General features: G+C 44.2%; 2 protein-coding genes across 2 annotated transcripts in view; both read right to left on the bottom strand.

The window, feature by feature from the left end:
* SYT17 (synaptotagmin 17) overlaps nucleotides 1–21,008 on the bottom strand; it is a 154,229-nt gene that overhangs the window by 93,325 nt on the left and 39,896 nt on the right. The window lies entirely within an intron of this gene.
* Nucleotides 1,646–7,565, bottom strand: ITPRIPL2 (ITPRIP like 2). Its single transcript, XM_072120632.1, has one exon. The coding sequence runs from the start codon at nucleotides 7,193–7,195 to the stop codon at nucleotides 5,708–5,710; it is 1,488 nt and encodes a 495-aa protein (XP_071976733.1). The 5' UTR covers nucleotides 7,196–7,565; the 3' UTR covers nucleotides 1,646–5,707.

Raw genomic sequence — 21,008 nt, 5'->3', positions numbered from 1 at the left:
AAATTTGCCAGTCAGGGGCCCTGAAATTCTTAGTGGTGCCACTGCACGACATGGCGTAATAATATGATATAAGTGGAAGGTTCCTGACATTGTACAGGCCTGTGTATACAGTCTATGGAGCCTCGTCATCCATGTGGTTACATATTGCAGGATCGCTTCCTTTGTCTGTAAGCCACTGTACACAAGAAAAGGAAATGAATCATCAGTTAATTTTGGTTCCATAAGAGAAGAAGTGAGAAAAGTAAACACATAATGGGAAATGCAGCCACTGTCATGTAGTCCTCATACAGGGTATCCATTAATTGATAGAGGTAATATGGAGTCACTGGTGGCCCTACTCAGTGATTGGCTGCTATCTCTGTATACAGGATAATGTTGGGAAGGCCGTCAATCACTGTAGGACCCCCTACTGGACTTCTAAGTCCAGCGTCAATAAAGATTTTGTTGTTTAGTCCTTATGCTAATTAGTTTCTCACCAACAAGGGGCGTGGCTCAGCCTGCTGGCGCATCTCATATCTTCTTTCTATGACATCTTACTACTCAAGATGCCCAGGACTATATAATTTATGGTTTAGAAAGTTTCTTTAGAGGAGATTACGGAACCAAAAATCAGTTGTACTTAGTCTAAATACGACAAAACACCAGACCTTCCAACATAATCATTTATTCCAATGTGCGATATAACTATGAACATTATATATAAATGTTTAAAATGAAATGTAATGTGAACATATACTTAGCCGCTGTACATATATAGAAACAAGTCAGGAAAATAATATCTTTTCATTCCATACAAAATATATTAGACATTTCCAAGATGATATGCTTTATAATAATGAGGTATCTGAGAAGACAAATAATATAGAAATGACATCACACAACGACAGGGGCAGATGTAACTGCTAAGCAGGAGGGCAATGCTAACGGGCAAGCGAAATATGAATTATAGGGGTTTACAGGGTTAAAAATATAGATAATCACCTGGAAGAATAGGTCATCAATATTAGATTGGTGAGGTATAATACCCAGCACCATCATATCAGCTGATATACAGAGAATGGAACAGGCAGCCGGCAGCTCCATTCTTTGTATAGTGGTTCAACGGAGTCACTGCAGCTTAGATCCCTTTGAAATGAATGGGACCTAACGTGTAGTAACCTGCTCTGACCACTACACAGAGAATGGAGCCGTTTGAATGCTTACTAAGCAAGTGCTCTTTAGGGGGCGCCTGGTGTTGGTCCTTTATTGATCTTATACAACGGACATGTTTTATGGATATATTATCTCTATGTACAGTCCAGTCTATAATAACTATTAATAAATATTTATATTAAAAAGAAGTAATATATTAACATATAATTCCTTGGTTCGGAATGTGTAATATAAGTTATGTATTAATACAACTATTGCAAGAGTGATATCACCCGATATTACGGTAATTTATTATATTGTCTGTGATGCTGAGGCCCCTTTAAAGGAAATCCACCATCAAAATCCATCATGATAAACCAGGGACACTAACTCATAGATCCAGACACAGTGATTGTAGTAATCTTCTTATATTTGTTAACCATGGCCTCCTTCCTTCTAAAATCAACTTTTAGAATTATGCTGATGAGCCTGAAGGGCTACCCTAGCCCCTCTGTGATCTGGCTGTACAGCCTGTTCCACTGTCTCACCCTCCCCCCTGCTCCCTCAGCACTTGTGAGCACTTTCTTCTCACTACACAAGCGCTGAGGAAGCAGGGGGGGAGGGTTGAGATAGTGGAACAGGCTGTAAAGCCAAATCACAGAGGGCTAGGGTAGCCCTTCAGCCCTTCATTAGCATAATTTTAATAGTTGATTTTAAAAGGAAGAATGTTATGAATCGCAAAATATATGAATATTACACAGTCACGGTGCCTGTATCTATGAGTAAGTGTCTCCGGTTTATCATGATGGATTTTGAAGGTAGATTATTTTTCAGGACACATGAAGACAAATACATTCCAGTCAATACCTGTGTTTCACTGGTATATTGGTCTGGGTTAATATTAAATTTTAATTTTTTAACAAGCAAGATAGCCTCCTTCCAGGAATACCCAACTTTGGGCATTATATAGACCCCACCCGATTTTAAATGGGTCAATTCAAATTTGTCTGGATTGTTTCAAAATATTCAGAACAATCCTGGCCAAATCAGAACTATTGACAATTTAGGACCTTGAGTGACCAAAATTGCAGCCTAGAAGTCAGCACTATGTAAGTGCTATCTATCATTGCACATGGACAAGATACCAAATACAGAGTCATCTCACATAATGGATTCACTTAGTCTGATACCCTGCCAGGGGTGCAGAGGGTACACACCCAGGCCCAAACGAGACCACTACTAGAAGAAATACATTATGGTTGATGGGCTTGGTACAGACTTTGCATTGGGTTCACGCCACTTCATGTTATGCCTCTTGCGCTGATATGTCTCTGTAATGGGAAATCTGCCCATCGGCAATACACTGGCAAAGTAGCTAAAAATCTGGAAATGAGTTTGTGTACCTTATTTTTATCACATAGTGCAGAAATACTAAGATTTTTAATGTACCAAAGCAACATTGAGTATGTCCATGACAGTACTGCATACATGGCCCACAGTGTAAGGGTAGGTGTTAGCCCTGTTGTAGGGATATGTTGGGCAGATTCACAAAGTATCCTTACAAAAGATGATGTTATTGTCCATATAAGGATACTGACATCACTGGGTGTTCCCCCAGTGATGTCAGTATCCTTATATGGACAATAACATCACCAGGAGCTCCGAAAGCATATGCTCAGTGGAGGCCAGGGATGGATGCAATACTGTTGCATCCGTCCTCCAGAAGGAGCAGGATGAAAAGACATTGGCTTGCTGTACATTCAGGTAAGGAAAATTATTTACAGCTTCAGCCCTTTAGTCCAAACATCTTTATAAGATGCAGAGATCAGTTTTCTGTTGCATAGCTCTTCTGATCCACTTTATGAATGATTAAGAATGAAGGCTATAGGCCCCTACTCAGTATCAAGTTTCAAGATGGTCAGACTTCTACTACTCAAAAAGTAACAGCATATCCAAGTATTATACCATTACTCCCTAAAACAGATCTACCCTTAACGGATTGAACCTAGTCTACTTGCAGCCACCACTAGGGGGAGCTCAGTGAATACACAGTATGTATAACTTTTGACTAACGGAATTATAAATCCAGTTTAAGCTCCTTCTAATAAGAGCTGCCAGCTCACAGATTGTTACCTATTGACTTTATGATGCTTCAGGAAAAAAATATTAAATTTATAACTTGATTGTGTTGTTGTTCTGTAGATGATTGGCAACAGATCCTTAAAGAGTACAGTCACACAACGATAAGAGGAAAGCACTGTGGCATACTACAGTACAATGGTGCCATAAGATAATAATCCTTCTAACCACATCCATGAGCTTCTAGAAATACAGATCCCTACAGAACTCAAAGAGTCTACTATACTAAAAGCCTCAAGATGTAACAGCATATAATTAATGGATAATAAACATATATCAGAAAATGACAAAGGTATTATTTAAAGTGAAACTAATAGGAGCTGTGCCTGAGGATAGGAGAGGCAGAAGTGGAGCTCTGAAATTATTTGTATATAATAATATTGTATGTCTATATCTCAAAAGAAGTCCTGACAGGACTCCTAGGAAGGACAGTGAGAGTCCTGCATGCTCCACCCACACATAGTGATTGACAGCCTTCTCCTGAATGAGAGTTTATATAAAGAAGGTTTTCAATCAACCAGTGTGGGCGTGGTATCAGCAGTAGCCACTCCTACAGTTTCCAGTCCCTGCCGCTCCAGAAGTGGGAGCATCCTGTCCATTAGTTACATTTGATCTGCCTGTAGAAATCTTCAGCATAACATACAGTACCAGGTAAAAGTTTAACAACCTCATCTAGATGTGGAAATGTTTAGTGCAGAAATGGATCCTTAGAGGAAATCTACCGTTTGTTTTCATGCGTTGTGAACCAAATACACCTCGAGAATGCTATAGCTACACTGCTGCAGAAACATATCTTATTTATTCCCTGATCTGAGCGGTTTTGCTCAAAAAACAATTATAAAATTCAGCAACTTGGGAAAGCTGGGTTGCATGCTGGCTGCCTTTCATAAACACATTACACAAGGAGCTTCCTGAACTGTCCAGGCAGGACTAATCAACCTAAGCTGGAAGACTCTTATACAGCAGCTGGGGGATGGTGTAGCAATTGATTGTGATTACACAGTGATTACAACAATCTCTGGAGTGCAAAATTAGGGTAAGAGGAGAAGTGCTGGGGCAGCCACAGAAGCAACAGAGCCTCATTATCATAATTTTTTTAATTGTTTTTTTAAGCAAAACCACTCAATTCAGGGATCAAACAAGATATGTTTCTGCATCATTGTAGCTACAGCACTGTCGAGGTATGTTTGGTTCACAATGCAAGAATACAAATGTTAGATTTCCTGTTAGATTACTGTTATAATAATAACAGTAATCTTTATGTAGCGCCATTATATTCCGAACCACTTTACAGATCAATGGTGCAGATTTTGAACTCCACAACATGTCAAGACAGATTTCACTCCTTACAGTGCATATAGTGCAACAAATCAATCCCAATGTGTTGCATGTGGTTTTGCTATATTTGCATTTCCAAATTTACATATAAAATTTCTGTTAAAATTCATTCCAATGTGCCTGAATATGGAATTGTGCTTGGATTGTCATTGTTTTTTTTACTTTTATTATTGATTTAGACACCTTTAAAGGCACTTTGGTGAAAAAAAAACTAAACTATATGTAAAGTCGCTTTACCGGAGCACCAGTAAAAAATAAAAATAGTTACTTAGCACTTCCCTTTTCCATGCCACCAAATCCCCTAGTCTCCACTGCACTCTACCGACTTGGAAAGATTGTTCAACCAATCACTAGCTGAGCCAGGTCAAAGCTCTAACCTCTGAGTGGCCTCTCTTAGTGTGGGACACACCCAGGAAGTCGAGTGCAACGGGAGGCGGAGCATTGGTGAACGTTGGAGGTGTAGGGAGTGCAGAGGAACCTGGTAATTTCAGTTACTGGACCTCTATAGAAATCTATTATATAACTTATTTTCTATTTACTGGACAACCCCTTTAATTTTAACAAAATGAACAAAAACCATACAAAACACTCATTGCCCTGAAAAAAAAATCTATAGTACCAGGCCTTACCAACAAAAAAATCCCCGCTTGTACCAGCCAAGTCTCTACCATTGGGAAAACCAATGCACATAATTTAAGAACAAAGAGCCTGTTCTACTAGTTCTACTAAGTCACACTGTACTAACGTAAAGCTGAGATACTGCGGTCTCTCCGAGCAAAAACCAAACATTCCCCTGAAGCTCCCTCAAGTTTGGTGACTTGCTGCTGTAATACTGACAGGGTAACGTAAAAAAAAAAAAGAGTATACAGATGTAAAAAAAACAACGTAATTTCTACAAAATTGTGCAAATAATGTCATCGTCTCTTTGGCACGAAGCGTAATGACCTAACAGCACAAGTATGCGCGAGGATTTAGCAGGACGGAGGCTCGTCTCAGCAGAACTAATACATTTTCTACATTGCATAGAACTCGCCAAACTAAAGTTTAACCCTGTTGAGATTCCCAATGCCAGACGGGAGGCAATAAAGCCTATGTCATTTTACAGAGTTGTGTGCTTGCACCTTAATGATTCCCTGATAAAGTTCTTCGGAGGGGAGCTCATCCGTAGGATCCGTGGCATCTGAACCCACAAGTTTAGTAGCTGGAAACAGGCCTGATCCAACATCTCCAGCCCGTAACCCTTCAGCAGATTTACAGGTTGTGCTTCTTTGAATATTTTTGGCAAGGTGATGAAGTTAGGAAGGGTGCTGTTACCTAGGAAGAAATGCATAAGTGCCTCCTTTTGCAAACATTCCTTCCAGAACGTGAAGAAATCAGCTATCCTCTCCATGAGGAATGAGTCATCCCACTTTTCGAAAGGAATCTGAAGCATAAGGTAAAAAAGTGCTGTTTTCAAGTTGTAGGAGCAGAAGATGGCTCTCCACTGACACGTGAAGGAAGGCTGGAAGGTCTTGGCGTTCAGGTCCCTCAAGCTCTTCATGATCTGTAGGCACTTCAGGTGACATGAGTTGGATGGGGCCTGATCTTTGAACCAGGCCAAGTACTTCTGCTCATATTTTGAAAAATTAAGCCCCCAGTAAGGGTCCAGATATAAACTTTTTAGATGGGCTCCAGTGCCCCAAGGTTGGGCAGTAACATACACCGAGTCCCCAAGATGAAAAGCAGGGATGAGTCTCACAGACATGGAAATGTGGCAGCAGACATAATCCGACCTTGGGAGAATTTTTAGGACAAGTTTATCATCCCATACAGTAAGCGTTATATGGCATCTCTCCTCAAACTGGTACCTGATCACGTTGAGACATCTCTGTATCTTCCAATGGAACCACTTGAGGATCAGGGCAGCAGATAGCTGGTGCCTGAGGTCTACCTCCACGCAGAAGCAATCACTAAACTGCTTATACGTTTTAACCCACTCCGATTTTTTGGGCGCCGCCACCCCGCATATTACAGATCCCTGAAGCACGGGCATAAACTCTTTACCAACCTCTGCAAAAACAGGCTCCAGCTTGAGACTCTGTGGCATCTTAAGTGGCACCAGGATATCAAAGTAGTCTGGGCTGTTGATTTTATGTTGCTCATAGGCGCTACCGATCTGGAGATAGTCCCCTCTGAAGATGACTCCAGTGTCGTGTTGCTTGGCTTTGCCCACTTTGATGAGCTCAACCACGATCTGGCTGACATGGGCTTTGCTGTGGCCAAGAACATGAGGTGAAAGCTTGATGTGCTGGTCATAGAAAGTTTCCAGCAGATTCCTCCTGAGCTGCTGCTGGTGGTGCTGATGATGGATATTAAGGGGGTAATCCTTATTTTGGGGGTAGCTGCAGCATCTGAAGACCACATAGCACACCAGGATCACCAAGCCCAGCTTGAAGAAAAGTTGCAAACTGCTGAGCGAGTTCTCCTGACAACCCCCATCCTCCTCATGGCTGCTTCTTCTCAGAGCAAGGAACATGCACCAGATGCCGGAGAACAAGACCAGCACCAGCAGCCAGAAAACTTTCAGATTTAGGGAGTACACTGTCATCCTGCTGTGGTGGCGGCGGTGTCATCCCATCTGCTCCAGGCTGGTAGGGGGTCACCAGATCTCCACAAATTCCAGATTCCTGCAGACTTTTTCCCGGCTTCTGAAGCTCTGACCGTTATACAGAAAGAAACTTCCTCTTCCTAGGAGGGAATAGTGGGAGGCTGTGCCTTGTCAGAGTATCCATGACATAGTATCCAGGAAATACCAGGGTGAGTGCTGGTACCAGGGGGCACAGGGAGATCCCTCTGGAGGAGCCCACCAGCTGTGCCACGCTGCACTCCTGGATCCTGGAGGAGGCATTAACTCTTCAGTAACTTAGCAGTGCTCACCACTTCCTGCTCTGCTATGGTCTAGTGTGGGTTGTACAGGGCTCAGCCTTAAAGGGGCAGGGTGTTCCTTACTGTAGCTACAATGTAGATACTTAGTCTGCAGATTTGGAACCTCCAGTCTCCTCTATTACATTTGTAGTGTAAATATCCTCTTATTATGATGATGCAATCTTTGCTCTATTTTGAGCCCTGGAGACCTTCAGTGTGTTTGCTAGGAAATTAACCCTTTGCTTATGAATCTAGAAATCTTTATACTTTTGCTTTGCTGTCATAGGGAATTGCTCAACTAACAACTCAGTAAAGGCAGTTGCTGCTTTTAGATACTGAATTTATAAAAATAACAATAATCTTCATTTATATAGTTCTAAAGGCTTCAGTAGCAAAACCTGCTGTAAAAGTTTTGGGAAGTTTTACAAAAGTTTGCAGGAGGTAGGAATGATAAACTATCCATGTAGACGTTGCTGTCATAGGGAATTGCTCAACTAACAACTCGGTAAAGGCAGTTGCTGCTTTTAAATACTGAATTTATAAAAATAACAATAATCTTTATTTATATAGATCTAAAGGCTTCAATAGCAAAATCTGCTGTAAAAGTTTTGGGAAGTTTTACTAATGTTTGCAGGAGGTAGGAATGATAAATTATTTATGTCTTGTTTGCCGGGTTCTGACTACTGTGATGGTAAAGCAAAGAAGCAGGAGGAACGTTAGAATTTGCACGGTTTTATTTTTATCTTAAAAATTTCTCCAATTTTTATTCTTTCTCAGACTGTTACAAAAGGCGACTGATATTCATTGCCCATTATACCTTACCGGCACATCCACTATAAGGAGCTAATGTGAAACAAATGTCAATTAAAAGGGATGTTTTTAGGACATCTAATCGCTGAGGTTCTGACTGCTTGTTCATGTGAAAAGGGGATTTCAAGCCCCCCCCCTGTAATCAGTTGCTGTGCAGTATGCAGACCCTCATTAGTATGATTACTGGGGGTCCCGGATCCCACCCACAGAGACTGGTCACTTATTTATACCTGCTTAATATAGGAATTCTATGGGAATTCTAAAAGTAAATAAATCTTTAATTTTATTAGAGCGTACTAGACCATCTTTATTAGACTGTATATTAGGTTGTCAGGGATATCCTCTAGTTACTGTATAAGGCCTTATGGAAGAGTGGGGCTCGGTGGGTTAGATCCAAGGAATGAATAGTGACCAAAGGCCTGTAAAGGATTAAAAACATGAAAAGAGTGCAATAAATTCTAATAAAAACTTGTATAAATGTGAATATACATCAGAGGTTTAGATGTAAAACTTCCAGACTAATTTATTGAAAGAAAACCTACCATTTGAGTTGATGCATTATGAAGCAAACATACCTTGAGAATGCTGTAGCTACACTGATGCAGGATCATATCTTGGTTAACCCCTGTGCTGAGTGGTTTTGCTGATAAAACAGATATAACATTATGATAATGAAGCTCTGATGTTTCTATGGCTGGTTCAGCGCTTCTTCTAGTACAGTGGTGGCGAACCTATGGCACGGGTGCCAGAGGTGGCACTCAGAACCCTTTCTGTGGGCACTCAGGCCATTGATCCCAAGACAGAGCTCACCAAACAGGACCCAATTCACCAAATCTTCCTGCAGACCCAGGCAATTTAAGAGATTCTGCAATCGGCGCTATTTTAAAACGACACTTCATTGGATGTTGGGAACTGCGGTAAAAGTGAGAAAGTGTTGATAGAACTGCAGTATCTTTGTAGGTCATCCTACTGGACCCTACCTTCTTACTGTACAGAGAGACCCTGGAGACAAGCTGCCTCCTTCTTTCAACTGTATTAGTGGCCTCAAGGGGCCGATACGATTGATAGATGTCGAAGAGCAGGTAGCAATAAGTTACTGCTTAAAATTCAATGTTGGCACTTTGCGGTAATCAAATGGATTTTGGTTATAGTTTGGGCACTCGGTCTCTTAAAGGTTCGCCATCACTGTTCTAGCACATTAGTTATTCCCTGCAGGAGAGGATGATGTAATCTCTGGGTTGTGCCTGAAGGCAGAATAATCAATTGCTGCACAATCCCAGAGCTGCTGTGTATGAGTGATCCAGCTCGGGTTGATTAGTCATGTCTTGACTAACCTCCATTTGTAATTACAAGCTTCACGTGTTAGTCTGCATGAGTTGTTACCCTATTTTACTGTATCTTTTTTGTTTTTGGTGGTCCTCCTGCCCGTGGGGGTAGTCCCCTCCCACACCTTACCTGTTTTTCTGCTCTAAGACATAATTACATCCTCGTACATTACCTGCTGTGATACCTTCATTATGGACATGTATATATAATTAATTTTTTTTTTTTTTTTTTCCCCAAGTTCGCCACTTGGCTGCATAACATTGGGCATTCCGCCTGCAGATAACTCACGCTCTTCTGTATTCCATAATATCTTGTCGTTTCTACTGTTTGGGTTTTCTATTATAGGATCAGACTTTCATAAAACTGTCGGTATACACGGATTTGGCACGGCTTTGATTTATATCATAATCACCTGTTTATTGCACAACTTCACTGAGTCGATATTCCACCGCCTAAAAGGAGGGTTACAGATGCACTGGCCATCGTACCCCTCTGTTGGAATACTGCTTGGGCCTTCTATTATAAGACCATACCTTCATAAAACTGCTGGTGTTCATAGGTTTGGCACGGCTTTGATCTGTACCATTATCACCTGTTTATTGCACAACTTCACTGAGTTGGGACTCTATCACCCAAAAAGAGGGTTACAGATGCACTGGCCATCGTACCCCTTGGTTGGAATATAGTTATTGTTTATGATCATTGTCTATATAAAAAAATTTTTTGTGTAATATTTGGTCATAATGTCTCACTCAGTAATCATGCCTCGCTCACGACTCTCACCATGTGATTGGTCTATATTCCATTATTGTATATATTTATAATAATTATTTTTTATTTTAATTATTTATTTATTTATATATATATATATATATATTTTTTTTTTTAATGAAAACATGATCCTTGTTTCACTGTATACTCACCTAGAATCGGCGATGCAGGTGATATCATTTCTCAGCGCAGGCGCATTTACCCGTCCTTGTTCTCATCTGAGTAGACCCCGATCATGTGACCGGTGTCTGGTGATCGCTTTCGATTCTTTCCGTAAAAAAGAGTGTACTTTTTGTATTTTAGGACTCTGACTTTCTCTGTTCTCTGTTATTACACCATTATTCTTTATACATATTTAGAATCTGCAATATAGGTGGTATTATTCGTATTTGTGTTCATTTGAACAAACGCTTACTATGTGATTGGTCTGTACTCTATTATTACATCTCATACACATCTTGGTCCTTTGTGGCAAAAACATGATCCTTGCTTCACTGTATCATATACTTATCTTGAATCGGCGATGCAAGTGACACCATTTCTCAGCGCAGGTGCATTTATCCGTCTTTGTTTTCATCTGAGGTAAACTCCGATCATGTGACTGGTCACATGATCTAGATCACTTCCTGCAGCTGACTGGTCACATGATCTAGATCACTTCCTGCAGCTGACTGGTCACATGATCTAGATCACTTCCTGCAGCTGACTGGTCACATGATCTAGATCACTTCCGCATATGCATGATCCATTCCACCACATGCCATCTGCAGCTGTCAAATTAGCAGGTAATAGGTTTTTTTTGTGTGGGGGCGGGGATTGTTCCTATGGGCGGGGGGACCCCATATAAACAGGACCACGACGGTATTGAGCCACACACCCCTGAGGAAGTCACCGGAGCAGGTGACGATACGCGTGGGGTTCGCGCCTCTCTCCTCCTCCCCACTCCGACCTTGCCTTTCTGCCTCTCTCACCTTACCATATGGATCCACATTAGGTACCGTATACTTCAGGCATTTAGGCTACTATATACAGGACTGTTGGGTTCATTTATTTTTTGCACTGGTCACTTTATGTATGCACATATTGCCTGTTGCAATTTGATGTTATTCAGCTGTATTTAGTACTCCCCTCATTGTCCTGCATCACACATTTGTCGTTTTGACTTGGTCGGCTTGGGGCTGGGGAGCCCAGGACACACTGGTCCTGGGAGGTTAAGTACACCTTGCATGGTGCACTTTTTAAGTGTTTTTATTATGTGGTTTTGTTGTTACTGTGTTTATGTATTAATAAAGTTTTTCTGATATTACCTTAGTCCATCATACGCATCCTCTCTTTTGTTCTTTTGTTGGTTACATGCTCTCCTAGGATACGTGGACTTATTTGTTATCTGTATACATTGGTAGTGCCTGTCCTATTCTTTGTTTGTACAAGCTTCATGTCTAATGTGTTTATCTAGGCAGCCAGACTGACCCAACTTTCCCAAGGTCCTGAATGTTATAATTGTTGTTTCAGCAAAACCACTCAGATCAGGAATGAACCAAGATATGATCCTGCAGGTATGTTTGCTTCATAATGCACAGAAAACCTGTGAAGCCCATCGTTCAGGACCAAAATGCGTTGTTTTCTTAAATAAATGAGTCTGGAAGTTTTACACCTAAAATGTTTGCTACCTGCGAGCACTGGAATAAGACCATCCACAACACTGGGTCCTAGTAGCGCATTATAAGGCCTTAGTCAGCTGACTGTATAATAAGGTCTGTATTTGTGTGAACCCTGCTCACTAGCACCCGCTGGATCTATTGGGAGGCTTTGGCCTCCTTATTAACCCCTTAAGGACGGAGGGTTTTCCGGCTCATTTCTCGCTCTCCAACTTCAAAAATCCATAACTTTTTCATTTTTCCGTGTACAGACCTGTGTGAGGGCTTATTTTGTGCGTAACAAATTTTACTTTCCCGTAATGTTATTTATTTTAACATGCCGTGTACTGCGAAGCTGAAAAAAAATTCCAAATGTGGAAAAATTGAAAAAAAACCGCACGTGCGTCACGTTCTTGTGGGCTCAGTTTTTACAACTTTCACTCTTCGCTCCAAATAACACGCCTACTTTATTCTTTGGTTCGGTGCGATCGCGGTGATACCAAATTTATATAGGTTTTATTGTGTTTTAATACATTTTCAAAAATTAAACGAATGTGTACAAAAAAGAAAAAAAAATTTTTGCCATCTTCTGACGCTAATAACGTTTTCATACTTTGGCGCACGGAAATGTGTGAGGGGTCATTTTTTGCGAAATGAGGCGACGTTTTCATTGCTACCATTTTGAGGTCTGTGCGACATTTTGATCATTTTTTATTTCATTTTTTATGTTATGTAAAAAGGTGTAAAAGTCGCATTTCGGACATTTGGGCGCCATTTCCCGCCTCGGAGGTCACCGCCGGCCGTAACCGTTTTTATATTTTGATAGATCGGGCATTTTGGGACGCGGCGATACCTAATATGTCTGTGATTTTTACTGTTTGTTATGTTTTATATCCGTTCTAGGGAAAGGGGGGTGATTTGAACTTTTAATATTTTATTAATTTTTTTTATTTTTTAAACTTTTTTTTTTCTTTTTTTTTTCACTATTTTTTAGACCATCTAGGGTACAATAACCCTAGATGATCAGATCGCTCCTACCATATACTGCAATACTACAGTATTGCAATATATGGCGTTTTTGCAGGTCTTACATTACAATGAGCCACTGGCTCATTGTAACGAACCTGCATAAACCATGTAGCCTCGTGTCAAGAGAAGACCCGAGGCTACCATGGTAACCGATCGCCGCCCCCCGATGACGTTCGGGGGCGTGGCGATCGAAAAAAAGATGGCGGCGCCCGCGCGCCGCCGTCTTTTAAACGCCGCCCGCGACTTTGCGGGCGGCGTTTAGAGGGTTAATAGCCGCGATCGGTGCAAGCACCGACCGCGGTTATTAGCGGTGGGGGTTTTGTGCAAAATGCAAAAACCCCCACCTCTGTATGAAGAGGACTCAGCCCGTGAGCCCTCTTCATACTTCCCTTATACCTCTGCGCCGTAGAGCTACGGCGCAGAGCGTTAAGGGGTTAATCTGGAGGGGGTTGTGTTTGAACCATGTCAGACATTAGGTAGTGCACAGGCGCAGGGCAGGAATGCCTCACTCCTCTCCTCAATAGGAATTGCGCCCATTTCTACAAGACCATCACAAGATTCTGGAACCACTAGGGTGCCCATTCTGTAGTGCAGTGTCCCCCTAGTATGTTCTTACATTTGAAGGTAAATAGCGTTGATGTTTGTGTATGTGACTTCTGTCCGAAAACAAACATATTGTAGGAAAAACCTTCAGTAAATTTGCATTTGTTTGCCGGTGCGTGCGGCCGAAGCTTTTCCTAGTCCACTATGTGCACTGCAGGACAGCGAAGCCCTGGCCGAGATACACAGTTGTGTTACCTTGAAGATTTCCCTGTGACAATCAGTTCGGATGACTATAATAGTTTACTGCAACTATATTATTAGTAAAATAATTGTTCTGGTGATCTGGTTTTGGCCCTTTCATCTTGCATTCAGATGCTTCCATGTGCGTGCAGCAGTGCCATAAGTGTAGATGAAGTCACCGAGACCAGTAATTGGCTTCAATGGTGACTTGCAGCCAAATGGGAACTGCAAGTGATGACCCTGGTCCAGCGGCGCTGGTACTGGAGTCAGTTGATTTTAATTCTATTTATAGAAAGATGTCTTTGTTCACAACCACACAACCCCTTTAAAGGGTTACTCCTCGATAATTATACCAATACTGTCCTAGATGTCCTAAAAGAGAATAACCATCAAAAGTGGGGGTGCACAACTTGTTGTTAGTCAGAAGAACTCACCATCCTCACAGTAACCAGCACCCTAGAAGCTCCAAATACATCACAAAATACCACCCCAGGTACTATAAATACCACAGTGCAGCACAAGATACCACCCCAGGTACTATAAATACCACAGTGCAGCACAAGATACCACCCCAGGTACTATAAATACCACAGTGCAGCGGAAAGTACGACCCTGGGAATAATAAATACCACAGTTCAGCACAAAATATCACCCTAGCAATTATAAATACCACAGTGCAACATAAAATACCAACCCAGGAATTATACAATATAATACAACACAACTTTATTGATCCACTGGGGGAAATTATTTCCCACAGTGCAGCACAAAATACCAAACCAGGAATAATTAATATCACAGTGCAGCAGAAAGTACCACCCCAGGAATTATAAATACCACAGTGCAGCACAAAATATGTGTTCAGATAATAACTAATATAGACCCCTGGGACAAGACAATAAATTGTAACGGAGACCCCAGAGCAGATAATAATATAAACCCCTCTGAACCAGATAATCTGTCTCTATGTCAGGGACTGGGAGTGTAGAGGTAGGTGGAGATTTATCTCCAATTGTGGGGGGGGGGGGGGGAGCAAACCCTTTAGCGTGAAAGCAAGATAAACACTTCAAATAGCAGCTGCTGAATATTTCTTTAGCCAACAATCTTTCCTCCTCCATAAACTTGCACTCCCAGTTTCTTGGAGAGGGTCCAGGCTTTGCCGTACAGGTTAGTCAGCAACACTGGATGATCCTTGCCCCTGCTCAGTGTTCTCAGACAAGTAACTGCTGATAAGACCGTTTCATCGATAGCCCTTGCACCTCTTTGTCGGCTCATGGAGTCCCCACCGCCCAGATAACGAGGTCATTCACTGTGCAAAAAGGTCAATTGTTTGTTGTACACACAAAGTCTGCTTTTTATTGCATGCACGTCAATTGTTCATTGCATTTCTAGCATGTACAGTAAGTGGCTTTTTCTCCATCTGGCTGACTTGATGAACCAGTCCAACCGGTCCGACACGATCCTTCATTCAAAACAATCATACACGTGAAACAATCCTTAACATTGGCCCAGACACTTATTGCCACTATTGCCAATCTGTAATTACTAGAGATGAGCGAACACTAAAATGCTCGGGTACTCGTTATTCGAGACGAACTTTTCCCGATGCTCGAGTGCTCGTCTCGAATAACGAACCCCATTGAAGTCAATGGGAGACTCGAGCATTTTTCAAGGGGACCAAGGCTCTGCACAGGGAAGCTTGGCCAAACACCTGGGAACCTCAGAAAAGGATGGAAACACCACGGAAATGGACAGGAAACAGCAGGGGCAGCATGCATGGATGCCTCTGAGGCTGTTTAAACGCACCATTATGCCAAAATTATGGGCAACAGCATGGCCATGAAAGAGTGACAGAATGAAGCTAGATAGCATCTAAAACATCCAATAATTGACCCTGACACTATAGGGGACGGCATGCAGCGGCAGCAGGCTAGAGAGTGTCATGGCGACATACCCTAAATGGACTCAGGCTTCAAACCAATGGGTGGCAGAGAGGTACCAAAGGAGGTGAGCAAGAAGCGCTCAAATAATATCGGTACATGATAAAAGTTTGCCAGTATATTTTGTGGATTACACAGCAGGGTGGCGACAAAGTTAACATGGAAGCCATGAAAACAACCCAAAATTCTGCCTGACACAGCTCGTTTGATAAGGGGACCATGTATGGAGGCAGTGAACTAGTAGTAGATTAAAGGTGCTGCAGTTAAAACTATGTTAGTTGGATCTTGGCATGGAGCTGGCGCTCCGCTGCCAGGCGAGCTTTCGCCAATCCAAGCCCCTGTCTCTAGGCTACTCCCCAAACAGCACTTCTAAGAACCTTTTGTATAAGATCAAGTGTAGTAGCGTTCTTATAAGTTTAGGATATGCCGGGTGAGGGGAATGTAAACAGATGCGCAAGAAGCGCTGAAATAATATCGGTAAATGATAAGTTTGCAAGTATATTTTGTGGATTACACAGCAGGGTGGCGACAAAGTTAACAAGTTTGATGTGGAATGCCCTGTAATAGCTCTTGGGCGGTGTGCCTTTTATCGCCTAGGCTCAGCAGTTTGAGCACCGCCTGCTGTCGCTTAGCGACGGCACTGCTGCTGTGCCTAGAGCTACCGACTGATGGCGCCATGCCCACGGATGGTAATTCGGAGGAGGAGGAGGGTTGGGAGGAGGTATAGTAGGCCTTTGAGACCTGGACCGAGGTAGGCCCCGCAATTCTCTGCGTCGGCAGTATATGACCAGCCCCAGGGTCAGACTCGGTCCCAGCCTGCACCAAGTTAAGTGTAGTAGCGTTCTTATAAGTTTGGGATATGGCGGGTGAGGGGAATGTAAACAGATGCGCAAGAAGCGCATGATGCGCATGGAGCTGGCGCTCCGCTGCCAGGCGAGCTTTCGCCAATCCAAGCCCCTGTCTCTAGGCTACTCCCCAAACAGCACTTCTAAGAACCTTTTGTATAAGATCAAGTGTAGTAGCGTTCTTATAAGTTTAGGATATGCCGGGTGAGGGGAATGTAAACAGATGCGCAAGAAGCGCTGAAATAATATTGGTAAATGATAAAAGTTTGCCAGTATATTTTGTGGATAACACAGCAGGGTGGCGACAAAGTTAACAACTTTGATGTGGAATCCATGAAAACAACCCAAATTTCTGCCTGACACACCTCGTTTGATAAAGGGACGATGTATGGAGGCAGCTATATGGACGACTTTTGGAGGTAGCAATGGAGACAACGTGTGGAGGCTGCTATGGAGACAATTTAATTTGGATAGTGCCTGTATGTGGCAGTCCCAAAAATTTTTCAAACCAGAGGAGCAGGTAGGTGGCCCTCCAGAAAAATTGAATAGATTGAGTGCCTGTATGTGGCACTCCCAAAAATTGTTTAAAACAGAGGACCGGGTAGGTGGCCCTCCAGAAAAATTGAATAGATTGAGTGCCTGTATGTGGCACTCCCAAAAATTGTTTAAAACAGAGGACCGGGTAGGTGGCCCTCCAGAAAAATTAAATGCATAAAGTACTATAGCTAGAGCCAGTGGGCCCTGTCAAAAAATAGCCAGTTTCCTCTGCTTTACTGTACAAAGAGGAGGAAAATGAGGAGGAGGAGGAGGAGTGGATCAATTATTCAGGTTGAGCTTCCTTCACCTGGTGGAGATTGGAAATTATGAGAAATCCAGGCTTTATTCATCTTAATAAGCGTCAGCCTGTCAGCGCTGTCAGTCGACAGGCGTGTACGCTTATCGGTGATGATGCCACCAGCTGCACTGAAAACCCGCCCTACTCTGCCGAGACTGGGGACAGGTGACAGTGTCTTGCTGGGGTGACATAAAGCTGGCAAAAGCCTTGTAAAGCGTACCCTTGCCAGTGCTGGACAAGCTGCCTGCTCGCCTACTCTCCCTCGCTACTTGTCCCGCAGAACTACGCACTCTGCCGCTAGCGCTGTCAGAAGGGAAATACTGTTTCAGCTTGTGCACCAGGGCCTGCTGGTATTCATGCATTCTCACACTCCTTTCCTCTGCAGGGATGAGAGTGGAAAGATTTTGCTTGTACCGTGGGTCCAGGAGAGTGAACACCCAGTAATCGGTGCTGGAATAAATTCTTTGAACGCGAGGGTCACGGGATAGGCAGCCTAGCATGAAATCTGCCATATGCGCCAGAGTACCAACGCGTAAGAATTCACTCCCCTCACTGGCCTGACTGTCCATTTCCTCCTCCTCCAACTCCTCTTCTTCTGCCCATACACGCTGAACAGTGAAGGACTCAACAATGGTCCCCTCTTGTGTCTCGCCAACATTCTCCTCCTCTTCCTCCTCATCCTCCTCCACCTCCACCTCCTCCGATATGCGCTGAGAAACAGACCTGAGGGTGCTTTGGCTATCAACAAGGGAATCTTCTTCCCCCGTCTCTTGTGACGAGCGCAAAGCTTCCGACTTCATGCTGATCAGAGAGTTTTTCAACAGGCCAAGCAGCGGGATGGTGAGGCTGATGATGGCGGCATCGCCACTGACCATCTGTGTTGACTCCTCAAAGTTACTCAGCACCTGACAGATATCAGACATCCACGTCCACTCCTCATTGTAGACTTGAGGAAGCTGACTGACCTGACTACCACTTCTGGTGGAAGTTGACATCTGGCAGTCTACAATCGCTCTGCGCTGCTGGTAAACTCTGGATAACATGGTCAGTGTTGAATTCCACCTCGTGGGCACGTCGCACAACAGTCGGTGAGCGGGCAGTTGGAGGCGGCGCTGCGCTGCCCTGAGAGTGGCAGCATCTGTGCTGGACTTCCTGAAATGCGCACAGATGCGGCGCACCTTCGTGAGCAAATCAGACAGATTGGGGTATGTCTTGAGGAAACGCTGAACTATCAGATTTAACACATGGGCCAGGCATGGCACATGTGTCAGTCTGCCGAGTTGCAGAGCCGCCACCAGGTTACGGCCGTTGTCACACACAACCATGCCTGGCTTCAGGTTCAGCGGTGCCAGCCACAGATCAGTCTGCGCCGTGATGCCCTGTAATAGCTCTTGGGCGGTGTGCCTTTTATCGCCTAGGCTCAGCAGTTTGAGCACCGCCTGCTGTCGCTTAGCGACGGCACTGCTGCTGTGCCTAGAGCTACCGACTGATGGCGCCGTGCCCACGGATGGTAGTTCGGAGGAGGAGGTGGAGGAGGGGTGGGAGGAGGAGGCATAGTAGGCCTGAAACACCTGGACCGAGGTAGGCCCCGCAATCCTCGGCGTCGGCAGTATATGACCAGCCGCAGGGTCAGACTCGCTCCCAGCCTCCACCAAGTTAACCCAATGTGCCGTCAGCGATATATAGTGGCCCTGCCCGGCAGCACTCGTCCACGTGTCCGTGGTCAGGTGGACCTTGTCAGAAACGGCGTTGGTCAGGGCACGGATGATGTTGTCTGACACGTGCTGGTGCAGGGCTGGGACGGCACATCGGGAAAAGTAGTGGCGGCTGGGGACCGAATACCGAGGGGCGGCCGCCGCCATGAGGTTGCGAAAGGCCTCGGTCTCTACTAGCCTATAGGGCAGCATCTCCAGGCTAAGCAATCTGGAGATGTGCACATTAAGGGCTTGGGCGTGCGGGTGGGTTGCACTATATTTGCGTTTCCGCTCCAGCGTCTGGGGTATGGAGAGCTGAACGCTGGTGGATGCTGTGGAGGATCGTGGAGGCGACGATGGGGTTTTTGTGGCAGGGTCCTGGTCAGGGGGCTGACTATCAGCTGACACAGGGGAAGGAGCAGTGGTGTGCACGGCCGGAGGTGAACGGGCTTGTTGCCACTGAGTGGGGTGTTTAGCATTCATATGCCTGCGCATACTGGTGGTAGTTAAGCTAGTAGTGGTGGAACCCCTGCTGAGCCTGGTTTGGCAAATGTTGCACACCACAGTCTGTCGGTCATCCGGTGTTTCCTTAAAGAACCTCCAGACTTCTGAAGATCTAGCCCTCGCCGCAAGAGCCCTCGCCACGGGAGCTTCACTAGTTGACACATTTGGCGCTGATGCACCAGCTCTGGCCCTGCCTCTCCCAACCTGTTCTGGTCGAGGACTCTCCTCCGTCTCAGAAGCACTGTGTTCACCCGGCCTCTCAACCCAGCTTGGGTCTGTCACCTCATCATCCTCCGATCCCTCAGTCTGCTCCCCCCTCGGACTTCCTGCCCTGACAACAACTTCCCCACTGTCTGACAACCGTGTCTCCTCATCGTCGGACACCTCTTTACACACTTCCACTACGTCAAGAAGGTCATCATCACCCACAGACTGTGACTGGTGGAAAACCTGGGCATCGGAAAATTGCTCAGCAGCAACCGGACAAGTGGTTTGTGACTGTGGGAAGGGTCCAGAAAACAGTTCCTCAGAGTATGCCGGTTCAAATGCCAAATTTTCCTGGGAGGGGGCAGACTGGGGGGGAGGAGGCTGAGGTGCAGGAGCTGGAGGAGTGGCGATTTCGGTGACATGGGTGGACTGCGTGGAAGACTGACTGGTGGACAAATTGCTCGAGCATTGTCAGCAATCCACGACATCACCTGTTCGCACTGTTCTGGCCTCAACAGTGCTCTACCACGAGTCCCAGTAACTTCAGACATGAACCTAGGGAGTGTAGCTCTGCGGCGTTCCCCTGCTCCCTCATAAGCAGGTGGTGTCTCACCCCGGCCAGGACCACGGCCTCTGACCCCTGCAGTAGTTGGACGCCCAGGTCCCCGCCCTCGTCCTCTACCCCTAGCCCTCGGGTTAAACATTTTTTAAAATGAGAGTTATAACTTTAATTTTTTTTAAAACTTTTTTTTGTGTTTTTGAGTTTTTAAAAACAAACAATGCTATCCTATAGCTATGGCTATTTTCTAGCCAAGTATGAAAGCACACTACTATGCCAGATGAGATGACACTGAGTTATTAAACAAAATAAACGTAAAATAAAAAAGGAAAAATGGCAGACTGTGCCGAATTGAAATCCAACCCCTACAAAATTTTCCCACTTCGGTCTTTGCAATGGATATGTGCGTCACTAAGCGCAAAACACAGCGGTCGCAAGTCTCACTACAAATTGCTCACAATTGGCTAGTAGATGCACTGCAGCAAGTACAGCCACCAGCAGATCAACCAGAAATCAAATATATAACGCTACTGTAGGCGCAAGTAAGCCGTTTGGA

This window comes from Engystomops pustulosus, chromosome 8 (genome assembly GCF_040894005.1).
Source record: "Engystomops pustulosus chromosome 8, aEngPut4.maternal, whole genome shotgun sequence".
Classification (NCBI taxonomy): domain Eukaryota; kingdom Metazoa; phylum Chordata; class Amphibia; order Anura; family Leptodactylidae; genus Engystomops; species Engystomops pustulosus.
The sequence above is the reverse complement of the archived record's forward strand: the minus strand, read 5'-3'. Positions and strand labels throughout refer to the sequence as shown.